Source organism: Micromys minutus, assembly GCF_963924665.1.
Source record: "Micromys minutus genome assembly, chromosome: 19".
In the NCBI taxonomy this organism is placed as follows: domain Eukaryota; kingdom Metazoa; phylum Chordata; class Mammalia; order Rodentia; family Muridae; genus Micromys; species Micromys minutus.
In genome coordinates this window covers 16,675,649-16,690,347 of record NC_137954.1, presented here as the reverse complement: position 1 = coordinate 16,690,347, position 14,699 = coordinate 16,675,649, and the positions used below count along the sequence as shown (strand labels likewise).

The window sequence follows — 14,699 nt, the reverse complement described above, 5'->3', positions numbered from 1 at the left end:
TTGCATTTATTTGTAAATCTTCAGTAGTACATTTTATGAATATAAATGGTTCGTTGATGCCTCATTTGAACCAATTTAACATCTTCCTGGATCCTCATTGACTAAGGTGTTAAATTTTGGGGTAGGTGTTCATTTCATGTTGGTATATGACCTGTGATTTTATATTTAACTTTTACAGTTTATTTTAATAGCATTAATTTTAAAAAGATACCCCATAATTTACCTATTTGTTACAATTAGTTTCTAATTCCTAACTAAAGTTTAAGTAATACATGGGCAGAGATCAGTGTCCAATATAAGCTTTCTCCTGTTTTTTAAGTTGGGTATCTTGAGTACTAATTCACAGAAACAGAAAGCTACGATGACTAATATTGATTATCAGCTTGATATGATCTAGAATCACCTACAAAACAAAACTCTGGTCATGTCTGTGCATTTCTCAATTAGGCGATTGAATTTTGAATACCTGCCCAAATCTGATTGGCACCATTCAACAGGTTGGAGTCCCAGGCTGAATAAAAAGGAAAGGGCAAGCATAGTACCCATCTTCTCAGCGTGACCCTCAGTGTGAACCAAAATAATTCTTGCTTTTCCGGCATTTAGTCACAGAAGCAATAAACGGAACGGAAACACCAACTTACGTATCTCACAAAAATGATGTAATTTACATGCTGCTGTGAGTTATTTTCCTTTTGAGTGCACACATGAATGTGTATAAATGGGTTTCTATATTGGTACCAAGAGTTATCAGCCACACGGATTCTGTTACAAGACTGGAACTTGCAGACCAACAAGACCCCCACATCAAACTAACTCTGGCCCTGCCCGGCTGAAATCTGTACAACCAAGGAACTTGGAAGCTTTACTAGCATGGAAATCAAGACACACAACTGCAGTACACTGAGCACTGAATTGAACATTTACAGAACTATGCACAGGCGTCTCTCTTTCACGTGGCTCAGTGCACAAGAAAGTTAAAGGATTTTTAACTAAGCTGCACAGATCATGGACTGCACTGCCCTCCACAGCTTTCAGCAGTGACCACACTCTGTGCCAGCTGCCAGTGTGGCTTTAGAATTCCGTACATTTTCATCCCCGTTCTGAGCACTTGATAGTATCTTCACAGTCCTGTTTCTCTGCCTCGATGACATTTTACCATCGTGTCTCCTGACGTGAGATCCAATCACACAGTTCCAGTTCTAAGAAAACTGCTGTATTTGGAAGTAGGTCTCTAGACACATCAAGAATTTGACATCTACAGGTTAGGGTGTCAAAGTTTCAAATTTTCTTTTTGACGTAATAGGAGAGGCAAGTGAGATTTCATACATTTTCAGGAAAAATTCTATAACTCCTTAAGTTAATTCTTCAATGCTCCACATCATACACAGCTGAGGACTTAAAATATTCAGATATTTTTAAGTAGATCTTAACACTCTAAGAAATAAAGTTCTGAATGTTGTAGTACCAGGCTCAAAGGTTTGACTAGACAGTATTTTCTACACCAACACTAAAACCTATATCATCCTACTATAGATATTCAGTGAGTGAATCTTTCTCTGTCTCTCTGTCTCTCTGTGTCTCTTTCTCTGTCTCTCTCTCCCTCCCTTACCCCTCCCTTTCCCTCTCCACCATATTCAGTAGAAATAGAGAGGATAGAGAAAACTAGGCCCTGGAAATTATGCAAATCCTAAAATGTTTTTGTTGTGGTCTGACCCCTGCCCCCAGAATTCCTGGAGCCATTTTGTTTATGCCTGCCATATTTCCTGTCCTTGCTCTCACGTGCCTACCAGTCATTGACATAGAAAGACAACCTGACTCAAAACAAGTTCATGCTGATCACATATCTTGTTGCATTCTGTTCTGTCCATCCTGCATTTCTGTTCATCTTAAGGACTCCCACAAGCCTTTACATAGGACCCATCAAGTTAAAGGTCAATGTGAACTGCTAGGCTTTAGTCAGAGCTGAGCACCGGGCAGAACCTCCTACACCTCCGTATGAGCTCACTGTGGCTTTCGTGGCTGACACTGAAGAATGATGCTAATTATCCAGAAAGTTATGATTATAATACTCATGCTCTGTTATCTCAATGTTCTGAAATTCCCCTGTTCACCACCCATCCTCCAACCCTCTTACCTCACCCAGGACCAATCAGCTTAAAGGTCAGCTGATAATACTTCATATAGTAAGCACTGCCCGCTCCCCGCCCATTGCCTTTTAAACTTTTGAGCCTGATTTTTTTTTTCTCTAAAAAGCCTGTCCTGAGAGCAGACTGGTGCCACAGTTGGGCTATTCCTTTTTGTGGTGCCGACCAATATTAGGGTGTGAGTTCAATAAACCACCTCTATTTACCTGAGATGGTGTTTGTGTGATTTGTGGGGTGACTCCTGGACCCCAACATATTTAAGTACATTCTTGCTGTCCTTTGTACCACATCCCACCTTTTCTTCTGAATGATGATGCTAAAGTAGAACAAAGAAGATACAGGACCCCTACACACTGGCATCCCTTATCTCCTCTAAATGAAGCAAGAATAAAGCATTAAGGTACTATTCTGGTTTTGTTCCTGTTGTCGTGATAAAATGCCCCAACAAAAAGCAGTTAAGGAGAAAGTAGTTAATTTGGATTACATTTCTAGGTTATAGTTCATTAGTGAGGAAAAACCAATACAGGACTCCAACCACCCAGTCACATCACATCCGTTGTCAAAGAGAAACAAGTGGACCCATGTTGCCTGCTTGTGTGCTAGATACTCAGATAGATTTCTTCTATTTGATATAGTTCAGCACCCCTGCCTAAGGAACTGAACTGCCCATAGTCATCAGGGTGCTATATCAATTAATTCCTTTCTTAATTAAGGTGCTCCTCCATAGACATGCTCATGGACCAACCCAATTTAAACTGTTGTGCCAGGAAGCCTTCATGAACCTCCCAAAAACACCAAGGAGCCAACTCAGGTGCAATGACACTATGACACTAGGGGATAGTCCCGAGTTCTCAGCGGGATAAGACCTTATAGGAAATGGCGAGCAAGCAAGGGGGTTTCAGCCTGGTAAGCATCTACTTGTCTGACTAGTGTAATCCAACAGGTGGGTGCTCTGAAGCAAAACCATGAACGGTCTGAAGGTACATCTGAAACAAGCAAACTCATCTTTGCTAAGAAGTAGATGAAGTAACTCTGGAGTATGAACCAAGGAAAAGCCATGGGGTCCTTCCTGGTACTTGGGTGAACCTGGGCTCAGCTATAGGTCAAGTTTCTCTTTAAGATGGGGGCAGATCCCAAGAAGTATATTTGGCCTCTCAAAACAACTCCTTGGTGAGAGTTCTCTTCACTGAAAGTTAGAGTATTTAAAGCCTTCTCAGGTGTCTCATGAAGGGTTACTGGTTTTGTAAGTAAATAGAACCAAGAAATAGAAAGTACTGGTTTTACAGTTTGATCACTTAGCATAGCTTCTCCTAGTCTAGTGCCACTTGATAGAATTTAAGGCAGGAAAAGACATCTTTCGTATTTCCAATAATGGTCCAGGTACCTTTTGAAAATCTGTCTGGTATGTTTATTTCTAAATAAACAAGAGGAAGAGAAAAATCAAGAGTTCCAGCTTAGGGTTAAAGGTATATTTTACTGCTAGGCTGGGTTCCTAGAAAATACAAAGCCCTGGATTCAAGCCTCAGCAATGCACACAGAAACATACAAAATGCAAACTCAGAAGCTGAATGTTAAAAGTGATGGACACAGGCACACCTTGTTCGCCATAGTTTTTAAATCGTTTACATAAATCATGAAGTTTAACAACCTAATCCAGTCTGTGAGCCATTCTGTCCTCTAACCTAGGACCTAGACTGCTTCCAACTTCCGGGCAACGTGTAAGCTTCTACCACTGCAAATGGGCAACTTCACCTGACTCCTGCCAAGGATCACAGCATCAGCGAGAGTAGCCAAGTGAAAGCCAGAGTCCACAGAAACCCTGAGTCTTCAGAAACCACCCCCCATCTTGATTTCCACTAACCTGGTATCCGCCAGAGTGGCCCGTGCCGCTGCCCAGGCCACAACAAATACGGCTGGAAATCCTGAAAACAGAAAAAGATTTGGAGCTCATATTTACCTTCAGATCAAATTCTGTTTTGTTTGCTTGTTGTTTTTTTTCCCCTCGGGTGACTATAATATTAGCAGTTAAGAGAAGAAAATAAATAGATACACAAAAAATACTCTTTTCAATAAGAAATGTGCACCTAATTCCCTTGTTAGTTTTCGGTATGAGTGACTGTCTAAAGGGCAAATTGTCCCCAGAAGTCTGAGGGTGATGATGTTCATTTAAGTTTTCCTGGCAGGGATGGAGGAGGAAACCACATTTGGAGAAAACTGAAATTGGCAGAGCCATAACCATGCAGAGGTTGCTCCACTCTGACTAGCCAGGAGGAGACCTGCTTTCAAGGAGCACAGCAATAAAGACAGAGACAAGCTCAGAGAAGCCGTGGTCTTAAATCATTACACTGTTCAATCATCAGTACACGTAACACTTCCACAGTCTAAAAGCAGAAGTGGGAGTTTCTGGAAGGTTCTGACGACGGGAACTTTAGAAGGAAAGTTTGTCCTTTCTTGCCTCTAAGTTCAACTCCAAACAGAAGGAAGCACCTGTCCACACTCAAGGGACTGAACTGGCTACTCAGAGAACAGGTATCTATAAAGTGAGTCAGGTATCCTTGGCCCACTCTTCTGCTCCCTCTCTTAGCACCTGCTTACTCTTACACAACATCCTCTGCAGCACATGTCATTTGCCATGAAGCCTGCACCAGAAGCAGAGGCTCCCAGACTCCAGGATGGTTTGCTTGCTTCCATTTATTCAGCTTGAACTACTCGGCTACGGCAACACAAAATGAACATAGGGATGCTCACAGATACCTCCATATTTAATTTACCATCAAATGAACAGTGGAAAACGATTTGCTAAACTGAGGTCACACTATATACAGGTAATGAAGTCGTTATACCTGCTGACGATTTTCAAAAGGAACACAGGAATGTGAATTTTTTTCTGCACTGAAAGGATGGCAGCAGGTCCATGACCAGATCAAATAACTAGAATATGTGTTTTATATACGAATAAACAGGCATTGGTGCCTCTGCTGACAACTGAAAGTAAAGTATAGAGAAGCTAAGTATCATATTCATAATGATGAACACTAAAAGTGAAACCTTTTAAATTTGAAATTAAAATATAGAGAGATACGTAAATGACAGACTGAATGGAAAGAAGAATAAAGAATCATTTGTGGGGAAACTGAGGCAAGGACAGAGAGAAGTAAGAATGTGTGGGGTTAAAAGAGTAAACAGTCACTACATTTACTCCTCTCTGCATTGTTTATAAAGATTTATCTTTAACGGTGTGAACATGTGTGTGTGTGTGTGTGTGTGTGTGTGTGTGTGTGTGTAAAGGTGTGAGCCACGAATGTGTGAATACATGCAGAGGCATTATGTCCCTATAAGCTGGAGTCACATGGTGTTGTGAGCCACCTGGTATGGGTAATAGGAATTAAACTCATGTTCTCTGGAAAAAGGATTTGAGCTCTTAACTGCTGGTCAATCTCCAGCCTCCTTTTGGCAACTTTGTAATTAAACTCAGTATAAAAGCTGTCACTTTAACATTTGTCTGATCTAATACTAGATTAAAAAATAACACTCAGATAAGCCTTGGTTCCTCTTCAGATTCCTTTGCATTGTTTAAAATTAGTATTGTAAAATACTAATTTTAGTATTTTAATTATTTGATTATTAGTAGAAACTGATACATAGTTTAAAATTAGTATTTTAAAAAGTTAATGTGCATAGAGCACCCCAATGTCATTACAACATGAGTACTAGGTTTCTCTGTACTTACCTACCTGAAGAGAGTCTAAAACCATAATTGGCCTAAATGAGCAATAAAAAAAAGCAACCAAGTTCCCTTCTACAATAAAGCCAATAAATGTCATTGAGAGAAGATATGCAACTGGATTCTCAGTGAATTGTTCCCATTACATGCAAAACCACCATCATGTTTCCAAGCATTGAAGAATGAATTTGTAAAAATAATATCAGTCTCTCAGTTTTTTAAATATGATGACATAATCCATTAGTAAACAAGATACAGATATGAGCCTTTCTAAGAGTTTAGCTATAGGATCCAGGAATCAGTCTTAGATGGCTAATACTATTCTTTTCATTAAATATGACTAGAAAAATCTTTCTCAGTCTGTGGGTGGTAACCCCTTTGGGGATCTAACAACCCTTTCACAGGAGTAACATTTCAGATGTCCTGAATATCAAATATTTACATTATGATTCATAACAATAGAAAAATTAGGTTTATGGAGCAGCAATAAAAATAACTGCATGGTTGGAGGTCATCACAACATGAGGAACTGTGTTAGAGGGTCACAGCACTGGGAAGATTGAGAACCACTGATCTAGAATATCTCTGAAAGACTGGAATTGTGAAGAGAGTCCAAAGAGATACTAGCTATAGAGCTTATTATTTGGTGGCATTGTCAGATATAATCAATGTAATGTTGTATTAAAAGATGCTCATCTATTGGTGTCTGCGAGGGTCCTATGTACTTTAGTGTGTGTAAGTCTCCCTCACACTATGGAGATTTCAAAAGACCTGGCCTTTTTACTATTGCATCATCCCAACAATGAAATCATTGTGAGCAAATAAAGAAAAGTTGTAGTAGAAAGTTAGAAACCTACACTTGCATAAAAGTAGAGGAAAAACGGCAAACTTTTTGTCCTTTTCTAAGGTGAATTCCCAAATTTAACTGAGCAGTAGTATACTGCACTGAGTGTTCGGAGCTCAAATAAAGAGCTGGTGAGGAGTCCTGAACCTCTTTCTTATCAAGCCATAAGAAATGAAAGAAAAATGAACTTCTAGGGCACATGAATAATGAAGAAATTCAAAAGGTAAACAAGCAAGTTGGCTTCAGGAACAAATATATCCACAAGCATCGTTTCAAAATGAGTACAGCTTTACACTTTTGTCATCTCAAAGACCTTCAAAGAGTTAACCAAAAGTCTTTTTCAGTAATTCACATTTCCAGCTGCCATGACTAGTTTAAGGCAAAATGGGCAAAGGAATGTTCCTGCTTTATTGGGAGGGGAAAAAATAAGTCTTTCAATTTAGACCTGAGCCTAAATTGTGCTCTTTTTCTATGCTGAGCTCCTCATAATTCAAACACTAAAGAAGAAATGTAGGCCTGTCTCCAGGCATTTCTATTCTAACCACCTCTGAGCTATCCTTACCCTAAAATTTTAAAAAGAACACAGAATCCTTTTCTCTGTCTCCTGTTCAGATCTTGCCTGGTCCAATAACTGCTTCAGTCCTGGTAAGTCATTTGTGAAATGTGAGCTGAATATCATGTTTTAAATTTACTCTACTGGAAGTAATTTGAATAATCACCATCTAAGAATGGTAAGACTCTGTAATTGGTTTGTATCTTTATGTGTTCAATGAAGTCAAAATACGCTTTTATGGCACTCTCATTATTTGACCTAGAAACACAAATCAGAGACATCGTTGTAGTCTATAAATTTAAACTTCAAAACTGTTAGGAGGAAATCATTGATAGACCAGACCTGTCACAAGACATGGGCCTGAAAGGATTGAACAAGTACAGCTAACAAGTCTTTCTAGCTTCCTCCACAGTTAGAATCTGGCCTAGAAACACTAACCATAATTTAAGCTTGAATTTGTTACTACTAGGAGAATGATAGAACTGATGTTAATCAATGCATTTCATTAACAGAACAAAGAAACAAAGGAAAAGTAATAAGGTAAGATGAGTGGAATTCTATTTTTAAAAAAATGGCTGAAGGAAGGCTGGTGATGGACAGGGTGCAATGTACTCAATCCCATAGCCAGTCAAAAGGGAAAGGACATGAGTACTTACCCCAGCCTATCAAGATGAAGCCCCACAGGTATTTGGTGTCAGAAAAGAAAGACACAAAGATTAAGTTATGCAGGTAGAGCCCTTCCACCAGGATCCAATAATAGTTTGTAGCCAAGAAATAAATAAACATCACGACAGCGATCTTGCATCCCACCTGTTATGAATGAACAAGAAGTCATTGAATTAGGACATTTTGTTGTGCTGGATGCTGCCCTGAGACCCCCTGAAATAAATAGTTCTTCCACTTACCTTCTGATAATTAAAAACGTCTTAATTCATGAGAACAAAAACTAAGAATGTTGGAAAGATCAGAATCAAGTTGTCTTAACATAGGACTTTGCAGACCACAGACTTGATTCTGCTTTTAAAATAACATATTTTACTTTTAGTAGCTACCAAATTTCATAGTTTTTTATTAAAATAACATAATCATCAGGAAGAAAACAGAGGATAAAAAATGAGGAAAACATATTAGTATTAGTCATGTTTCTATGACAAATTTGTTTCATTCTGAGCTTTTCATGTGACTTCCCAAGGAAAATAAATTGCACCAAATGTTAATAACTGAAAACAGCAAATATTTCACATCTGAGCATTGATATAAGGGCTGACAGTTCTGCTGAGCTGAGGTGGGCTCAGTTAACCCTCGCCAGACTCCCTGGGTTTGCCTCATCTTCTATCCTGACACTTGACTCCACAACACTGGGAAGCACTTATCACAGGCCAGGCCTGTATCAAACATCAGGACACAAAGTCAAAAGGTAAACAGCTACAGATGGTCACTCCCTGGGACTGTGGGGAAAATCAATCTACTATAACTAAGTACCAGGTGCCAAATTTGATCATCCCTGCCCCCACCCCTAACCCCAACCCCAACCCCACCCCCATGATCTAATTTACTGGACTACTGTATAACTCTAAACTTAAGAATGAGACATTTAAGAAAAAAGTCACATGCCTTGAAATTTTAAGCTGTGTCAAGACTTCAAGAGTAGAATATGGGAACTGAATATGGTAGCCATTTAAATCTCAGGCTTCTGTTTTTACTGATGAGATTTTACTTTTGAATGAAACCATGCAGCTACCGTGACCCATACATCAGATTTCATTACATTCATACATTTTGTGGAATTTCTTGAGGTGAGTTCAAATGAGTAGTTAGACATGAAAACACTGTAATATATATATATATATATATATATATATATATATATATATATATATATATAATTTAATCCAATTAATTTAACCAAAAGAACACAAAATGTCTTAATAAATGTTTCTTTTGTAGAATATGATATAAAGCTTATTTATAAAAATTCTGTAGGAAGAGAAAAGGAGAACACGTACATACTGAGATTTGTCCACAGATGGTCCTCCAATGAAGTTCTGAAGGTCACCCTGCATCACCAGAGACTGTAGTGCCTCTACTCCTAAGTGAGCCTGAGCTACTCTGTCCTTAACAAAGATGCTCATAGCTCTCAGCATGAAGGACACAAATAGATGTAAGTGGATATAGTTTCTAGTGCAATGCAATCGCCTATGCAGAGAAAACATTAATTATTTAGGTTGGATAGAATTAGAACAGAAGAAGAAAATACCCTCAATGACCCCACCACACACACACACACACACACACACACACACACACACACACACACACACAACCACATAAACACACACACACACACATAAACACACACACCCAGGGGAAAACATGGTAAACTCAAAAGTGAAAAAAATTATTATTAGGTTTCTAATAAAAATGGTTTGGATCCCCCCCCATGCCAAATAAGAAGGAGGAGGAGGAAAATGAGGAAAGAAAAGTAAAGAAAGAAAAAAGAAAAAGTGGTTTAATTCTAAAATTAAAATGTAACTTTGTGAGTATTCAATTCAAATATACTCTGACCTATGATCATTGGAATCCAATTTTTGCTTTGCTAAACTATCATACTATGTTATACTGCAGTATCAATACAGTGCTGGAGTGCTCGCTCTCTCTCTCTCTCTCTCTCTCTCTCTCTCTCTCTCTCTCTCTCTCTCTCTCTTATTGTTTCATGCCACTCTTAACTTAGATTTCATCAGTAGGAGTGTGTTGCATGTTCACTAAATGAAAAGAAATTCTGAGTTCTCGGATAACCCAAGATTTCTTGTCTTAAGCATGGTTGGACCATTCCTACCCTGTCTAATCTCTGCTTACATCTTATACTTAGGTACCACTAGGGTCTCAGTAGGAGACCTTTCTTCTCCCATTTCTACTCTCCCAAACTACTACACACTGGTTCACATTGTGCCAATCATTGTGTGTTCCTTCAGGGCACTTAGAGTACCATCTACTCTGTCTTTCATCAATTCCTGGACTCACAGCCAACTGTGTGTATGTAGATTCACAGCTGACTGGATATATGTAGTATATATATGTAGATATACATGCCATTCTCTGGTGTAGTTTAACTTTATTGATCAAAATTTTGTGTCAATTTAAATTGCACAGTATTTTGTTGATCACAAATGTAATACTGTTTTCTGGGCTGATATAAAATCATTTAGAACATACTTTCGAAGAACTGAACTCCAAAGAACTCCAGTACACCAGGATCTCAGGTGAGGCCACAACATCTATCATAACTGGGACCTCCACAGGAACCAGGGAGGCAGGAACCCCTACCCAGCCAGAGGCAAACATTTCTTCTGCCTTGTACATGTGCTCAGAGTGGAACCAGGACTCTGACTCCCCACCCACTCCTGCAAGTCTTAGAGAAGCTTGACTCCCAGGAGTTCTGACACAACAGGATCTCAGGACAGCAAGACCAGAACACCAGAGATAAACAGATGTCGAGAGGCAAATGAAAGAACACAAGCAACAGAAACCAAAATTACTTGGCATCATCAAAACCAAGTTCTACCACCACAGCAAGCCCTAGATACCACAATACACCAGAAAAGCAAGATTCTTATTTAAAATCACATCCCATGATCTCATGGTCTCATGGTAAAGGTAGAGGACTTTAAAGACAACTACCTTTAATAAATATGGGAGATCACAGGTAAACAGGTAGAAACTCTTAAAAATTAAGCACATTAATCCCTTAAAGAAATACAGGAATGTAACCAAACAGGTGAAGGAATTGAATAAAACCATCCAGGATCAAAAATGGAAATGAAAACAATAAATAAATTACAAAGTAAGACAACCCTGAAGACAGAAAACATAGGAAGGAAATTATGAGTCATAGATGCAAACCTCACCAACAGAATATGAGAGTTAGAAGAAAAAATGTCAGGCATAGAAAAGACCATAGAAGACACTGGCACACCAGTCAAAGAATATACAAAAAGAAAAAGCTCCTAACTCAAAACATTCAAGAAATCCAGGACATGATGTAAAGATAAACCAAAGAAGTATAGATATAAAAGAGAGTAAAGATTCCCAGAGCAAAGGGCCAGCAAACACCTTCAACAAATTATAAAAGAAAACTTTCCTAACCTAAAAACAGAGATAGCCTAGAGAGCACCAAACAGGTGGGACCAGAAATTAAAAGGGAGACATAAGAACAGAAACTACACATATACCAGGTACCAAAGTTAAATCAGGACCAGATAAACCATATAAACAGTCACATGACCCCTAAGGTAATAAAATCAGTCTTTAAAAGCCTCTCAACCAAAATATCCCAGGACCAGAAGAGTTTAGTGCAGAATTCTATCAGACCTTTAAAGAAGACCTACTATCAACACTCTTCAAACTATTCCAGAAAACAGAAACAGAAGGAACCCTACCCAATTCATTCTATGAAGCCACAATTACACTTACAGCTAAATCACACAAAGACCCAACAAAGGAAGAAAATTTTAGACCAATTTCCTTTATGAAAATTAATTCAAAAATAGTTTATAGAATTCTCTCAAACTGAATTCAAGCTCACATCAAAATGATCATCCTCAAATTAGGGAAAAGGTACCCTTCACAATCGTCACAAAAACTATGAAATACCTTGGTGTGACTCTAACTAAGCAAGTGAAGGACCTGTATAACAAGAACTTCAAACCTCTAAAGAAAGAAATTGAGGACGATCTCAGAAAATGGAAAGATCTCCCATGCTCATGGATTGGAAAGATCAACATCTTAAAAATGGCCATCCTATCAAAAGCAATCTACAGATTCAAAATTCCAACCCAGCTCTTTATGGAATTGGAAAGATCAATGTGCAATTTCATATGGAACAACAAAAGACCTAGAATAGCAAAATCCATCCTCAACAACAAGAAAACATCTGCGGGAATCACTATCCCTGACCTCAAGCTATATTACAAGGCAATTGTGCTGAAAACTGCATGGTACTGGTACAGAAATAGGCATGTGGATCAATGGAATAGAATAGAAGATCCAGAAATGAGCCCTCACAAAAATGGTCACCTGATTTTTGACAAAGGAGCCATAAACATTCAATGGAAAAAGGACATCCTATTCAACAAATGGTGCTGGTCCAACTGGCACTCAACATGCAAAAGAATGAAAATAGACCCTTTCTTATCTCCTTGTACAAAGCTCAAGTGTAAGTGGATCAAAGATTATTAAACCAGATACACTGAAACTATTAGATGAGAAAGTAGGGAAAACTTTAGAACATATAGGCACAGGAGAAAATTTTCTGAACAAAACACCAATGGCTCAAGCTCTAAGGTCAAAGATTAACAAATGGGACTTAATGAGATTGCAAAGTTTCTGTAAGGATAAGGACATTGTCAAGAAAACAAAACGGCAGCCAACAGAAGGGGAAAAGATCTTTACCAACTCCACATCAGATAGAGGCCTAATATCTAAGGTATACAAAGAACTCAAAAAGCTAGACACCAGAGAATCAAATAACCCTATTAAAAAATGGGGTAAGGAGCTAAACAAAACGTTCTCAGTTGAGGAATATCGAATGGCTGAGAAATATCTGAGGAAGTGCTCAACATCCTTAGCCATCAGGGAAATGCAAATCAAAACAACCCTGAAATTCCACCTCACACCAGTCAGATTGGCCAAGATCCAAAACTCAGATGACAACAGATGCTGGCGAGGTTGCAGAGAAAGAGGAACTCTTCTCCACTGTTGGTGGGGTTGCAAACTAATACAACCACTCTGGAAATCAGTCTGGCGATACCTCAGAAAATTGGACATAATACTACCTGAAGACCCAGCTATTCCACTTCTGGGCATATACCCCAGAGACACCTCAGTACACAACAAAGATATATGCACCATAATGTTCATAGCAGCTCTATTTATAATAGCCAGAAGCTGGAAAGAACCCGAATGTCCTTCAGAAGATGAATGGATACAAAAATTGTGGTACATTTACACAATGGAATACTACTCAGCCACCAGAAACAATGACTTGACCAAATTCTTAAGAAAATGGCTGCATCTAGAGAATATCTTTCTGAGTGAGATAACCCAGTCACAAAAGAACAGACATAATATGCAGTCACTGATAGTGGGAAGCTAACCCCAGAGGCCTGCACTGCCCCAGAAACAACTCACAGACTGTATGAAGTCCAAGAAATAAAGAAAACAAAACAAAACAAAAAAATCTCTATACAACAAGAAAACTTTGACTATTTCCATGTTACATTTTGTTTTACATGTACTTTATGCTCATTGTAACTATTAAGTTTTCAATGCATACTATCAAACCTTTAAAAAAATCAAGTACTGACTAAAAAATATATTCATACAGTTTTATGTAAAAATTATTTTAAAATCTGAAAAAAGTACTGACAAAAATATATTGTATAATTTTATTCAAAAAATGCTTAAAATCTGTACATTTATCTTTGTTTTGTAAAATAAAGTTGTTAAAAAAAATAATAAGGCATGCTCTTGATAAATGAATTACCATCTAGCTATAATTAAAATTTAAAATCTAAAAAAAAAACAAAAACAAAACAAAAAAGACAAAATGATCATCTTCATGATCAAGTAAGCTTTATCCCAGGGATGCAGGGATGGTTCAATATGGAAATCCATCATATCTACCACATAAACAAACTCAACAATAAATAGACATGATCATCTCATTAGATGCTAAAAAAACTGTTTTCTCTTCCCTTCTTCTCTTCCTTCCAGATTCTACGTTGTCTCTACTTCCTAAGATTATTTTCTTCCCCCTTATTAGGCAGGCTGGAAGGGAGAGGGCATTAGGGGGTTGTGAAGAGGAAACTGGGAAAGGGGATAACATTCAAAATGTAAATAAATAAAATAACCAAAAAAATAAAAAAAAGAATTAGGCAAATTTCATATGAAATAAAAATAAATATATTCAAAAATTTTTAAAGAACAAGCTTTCATACAATAGTGTCAAAATAATTTGGGAAAATGAGTTGCTCCACCATAAATGAATATTTTTGTTAAACTATATGCAGTACCAACTACTTTGCAAACCATAGTTTGAGATAAAGATTTATTAGCATAAAGGCTTCACATACTTAATGCTTTCAGAGTTTAGAAAATGTGAAAACGAATTGTCAAAGACAACTAGCAATGGGTTTCTCTAAAATTCCTCTACTAGCTAAAAAAAGAAGTTGAAGTGTGGTTCTTGTTCTTGCCTAGCATTCATGAAGTCCTAGAATCAATCCCTAGGACTATATAAACCAGGTATAGTATTTAGACTACAACCCTAGTGGAGGCATGCAGGATCAGATCATCATTAGCAACACTGACTGGGCTACATGAGAACCTATCTCAGAAAACAAATTTCTATAGGAAAAGGTTAGAGACCACAGATTGTGT

General features: G+C 37.9%; 1 protein-coding gene across 1 annotated transcript in view; it reads right to left on the bottom strand.

Annotated features, from left to right (window-relative positions):
• Window positions 1–14,699, bottom strand: part of PTH2R (parathyroid hormone 2 receptor) — a gene marked incomplete at both ends in the record, with an annotated part of 71,856 nt that overhangs the window by 20,882 nt on the left and 36,275 nt on the right. The window contains 3 exons of the mRNA XM_080932666.1: window positions 4,006–4,066; window positions 7,922–8,075; window positions 9,272–9,461. Of these exons, the coding sequence (XP_080788792.1) occupies window positions 4,006–4,066; window positions 7,922–8,075; window positions 9,272–9,461 (405 nt within the window). The remainder of the gene's footprint in view (window positions 1–4,005; window positions 4,067–7,921; window positions 8,076–9,271; window positions 9,462–14,699) is intronic.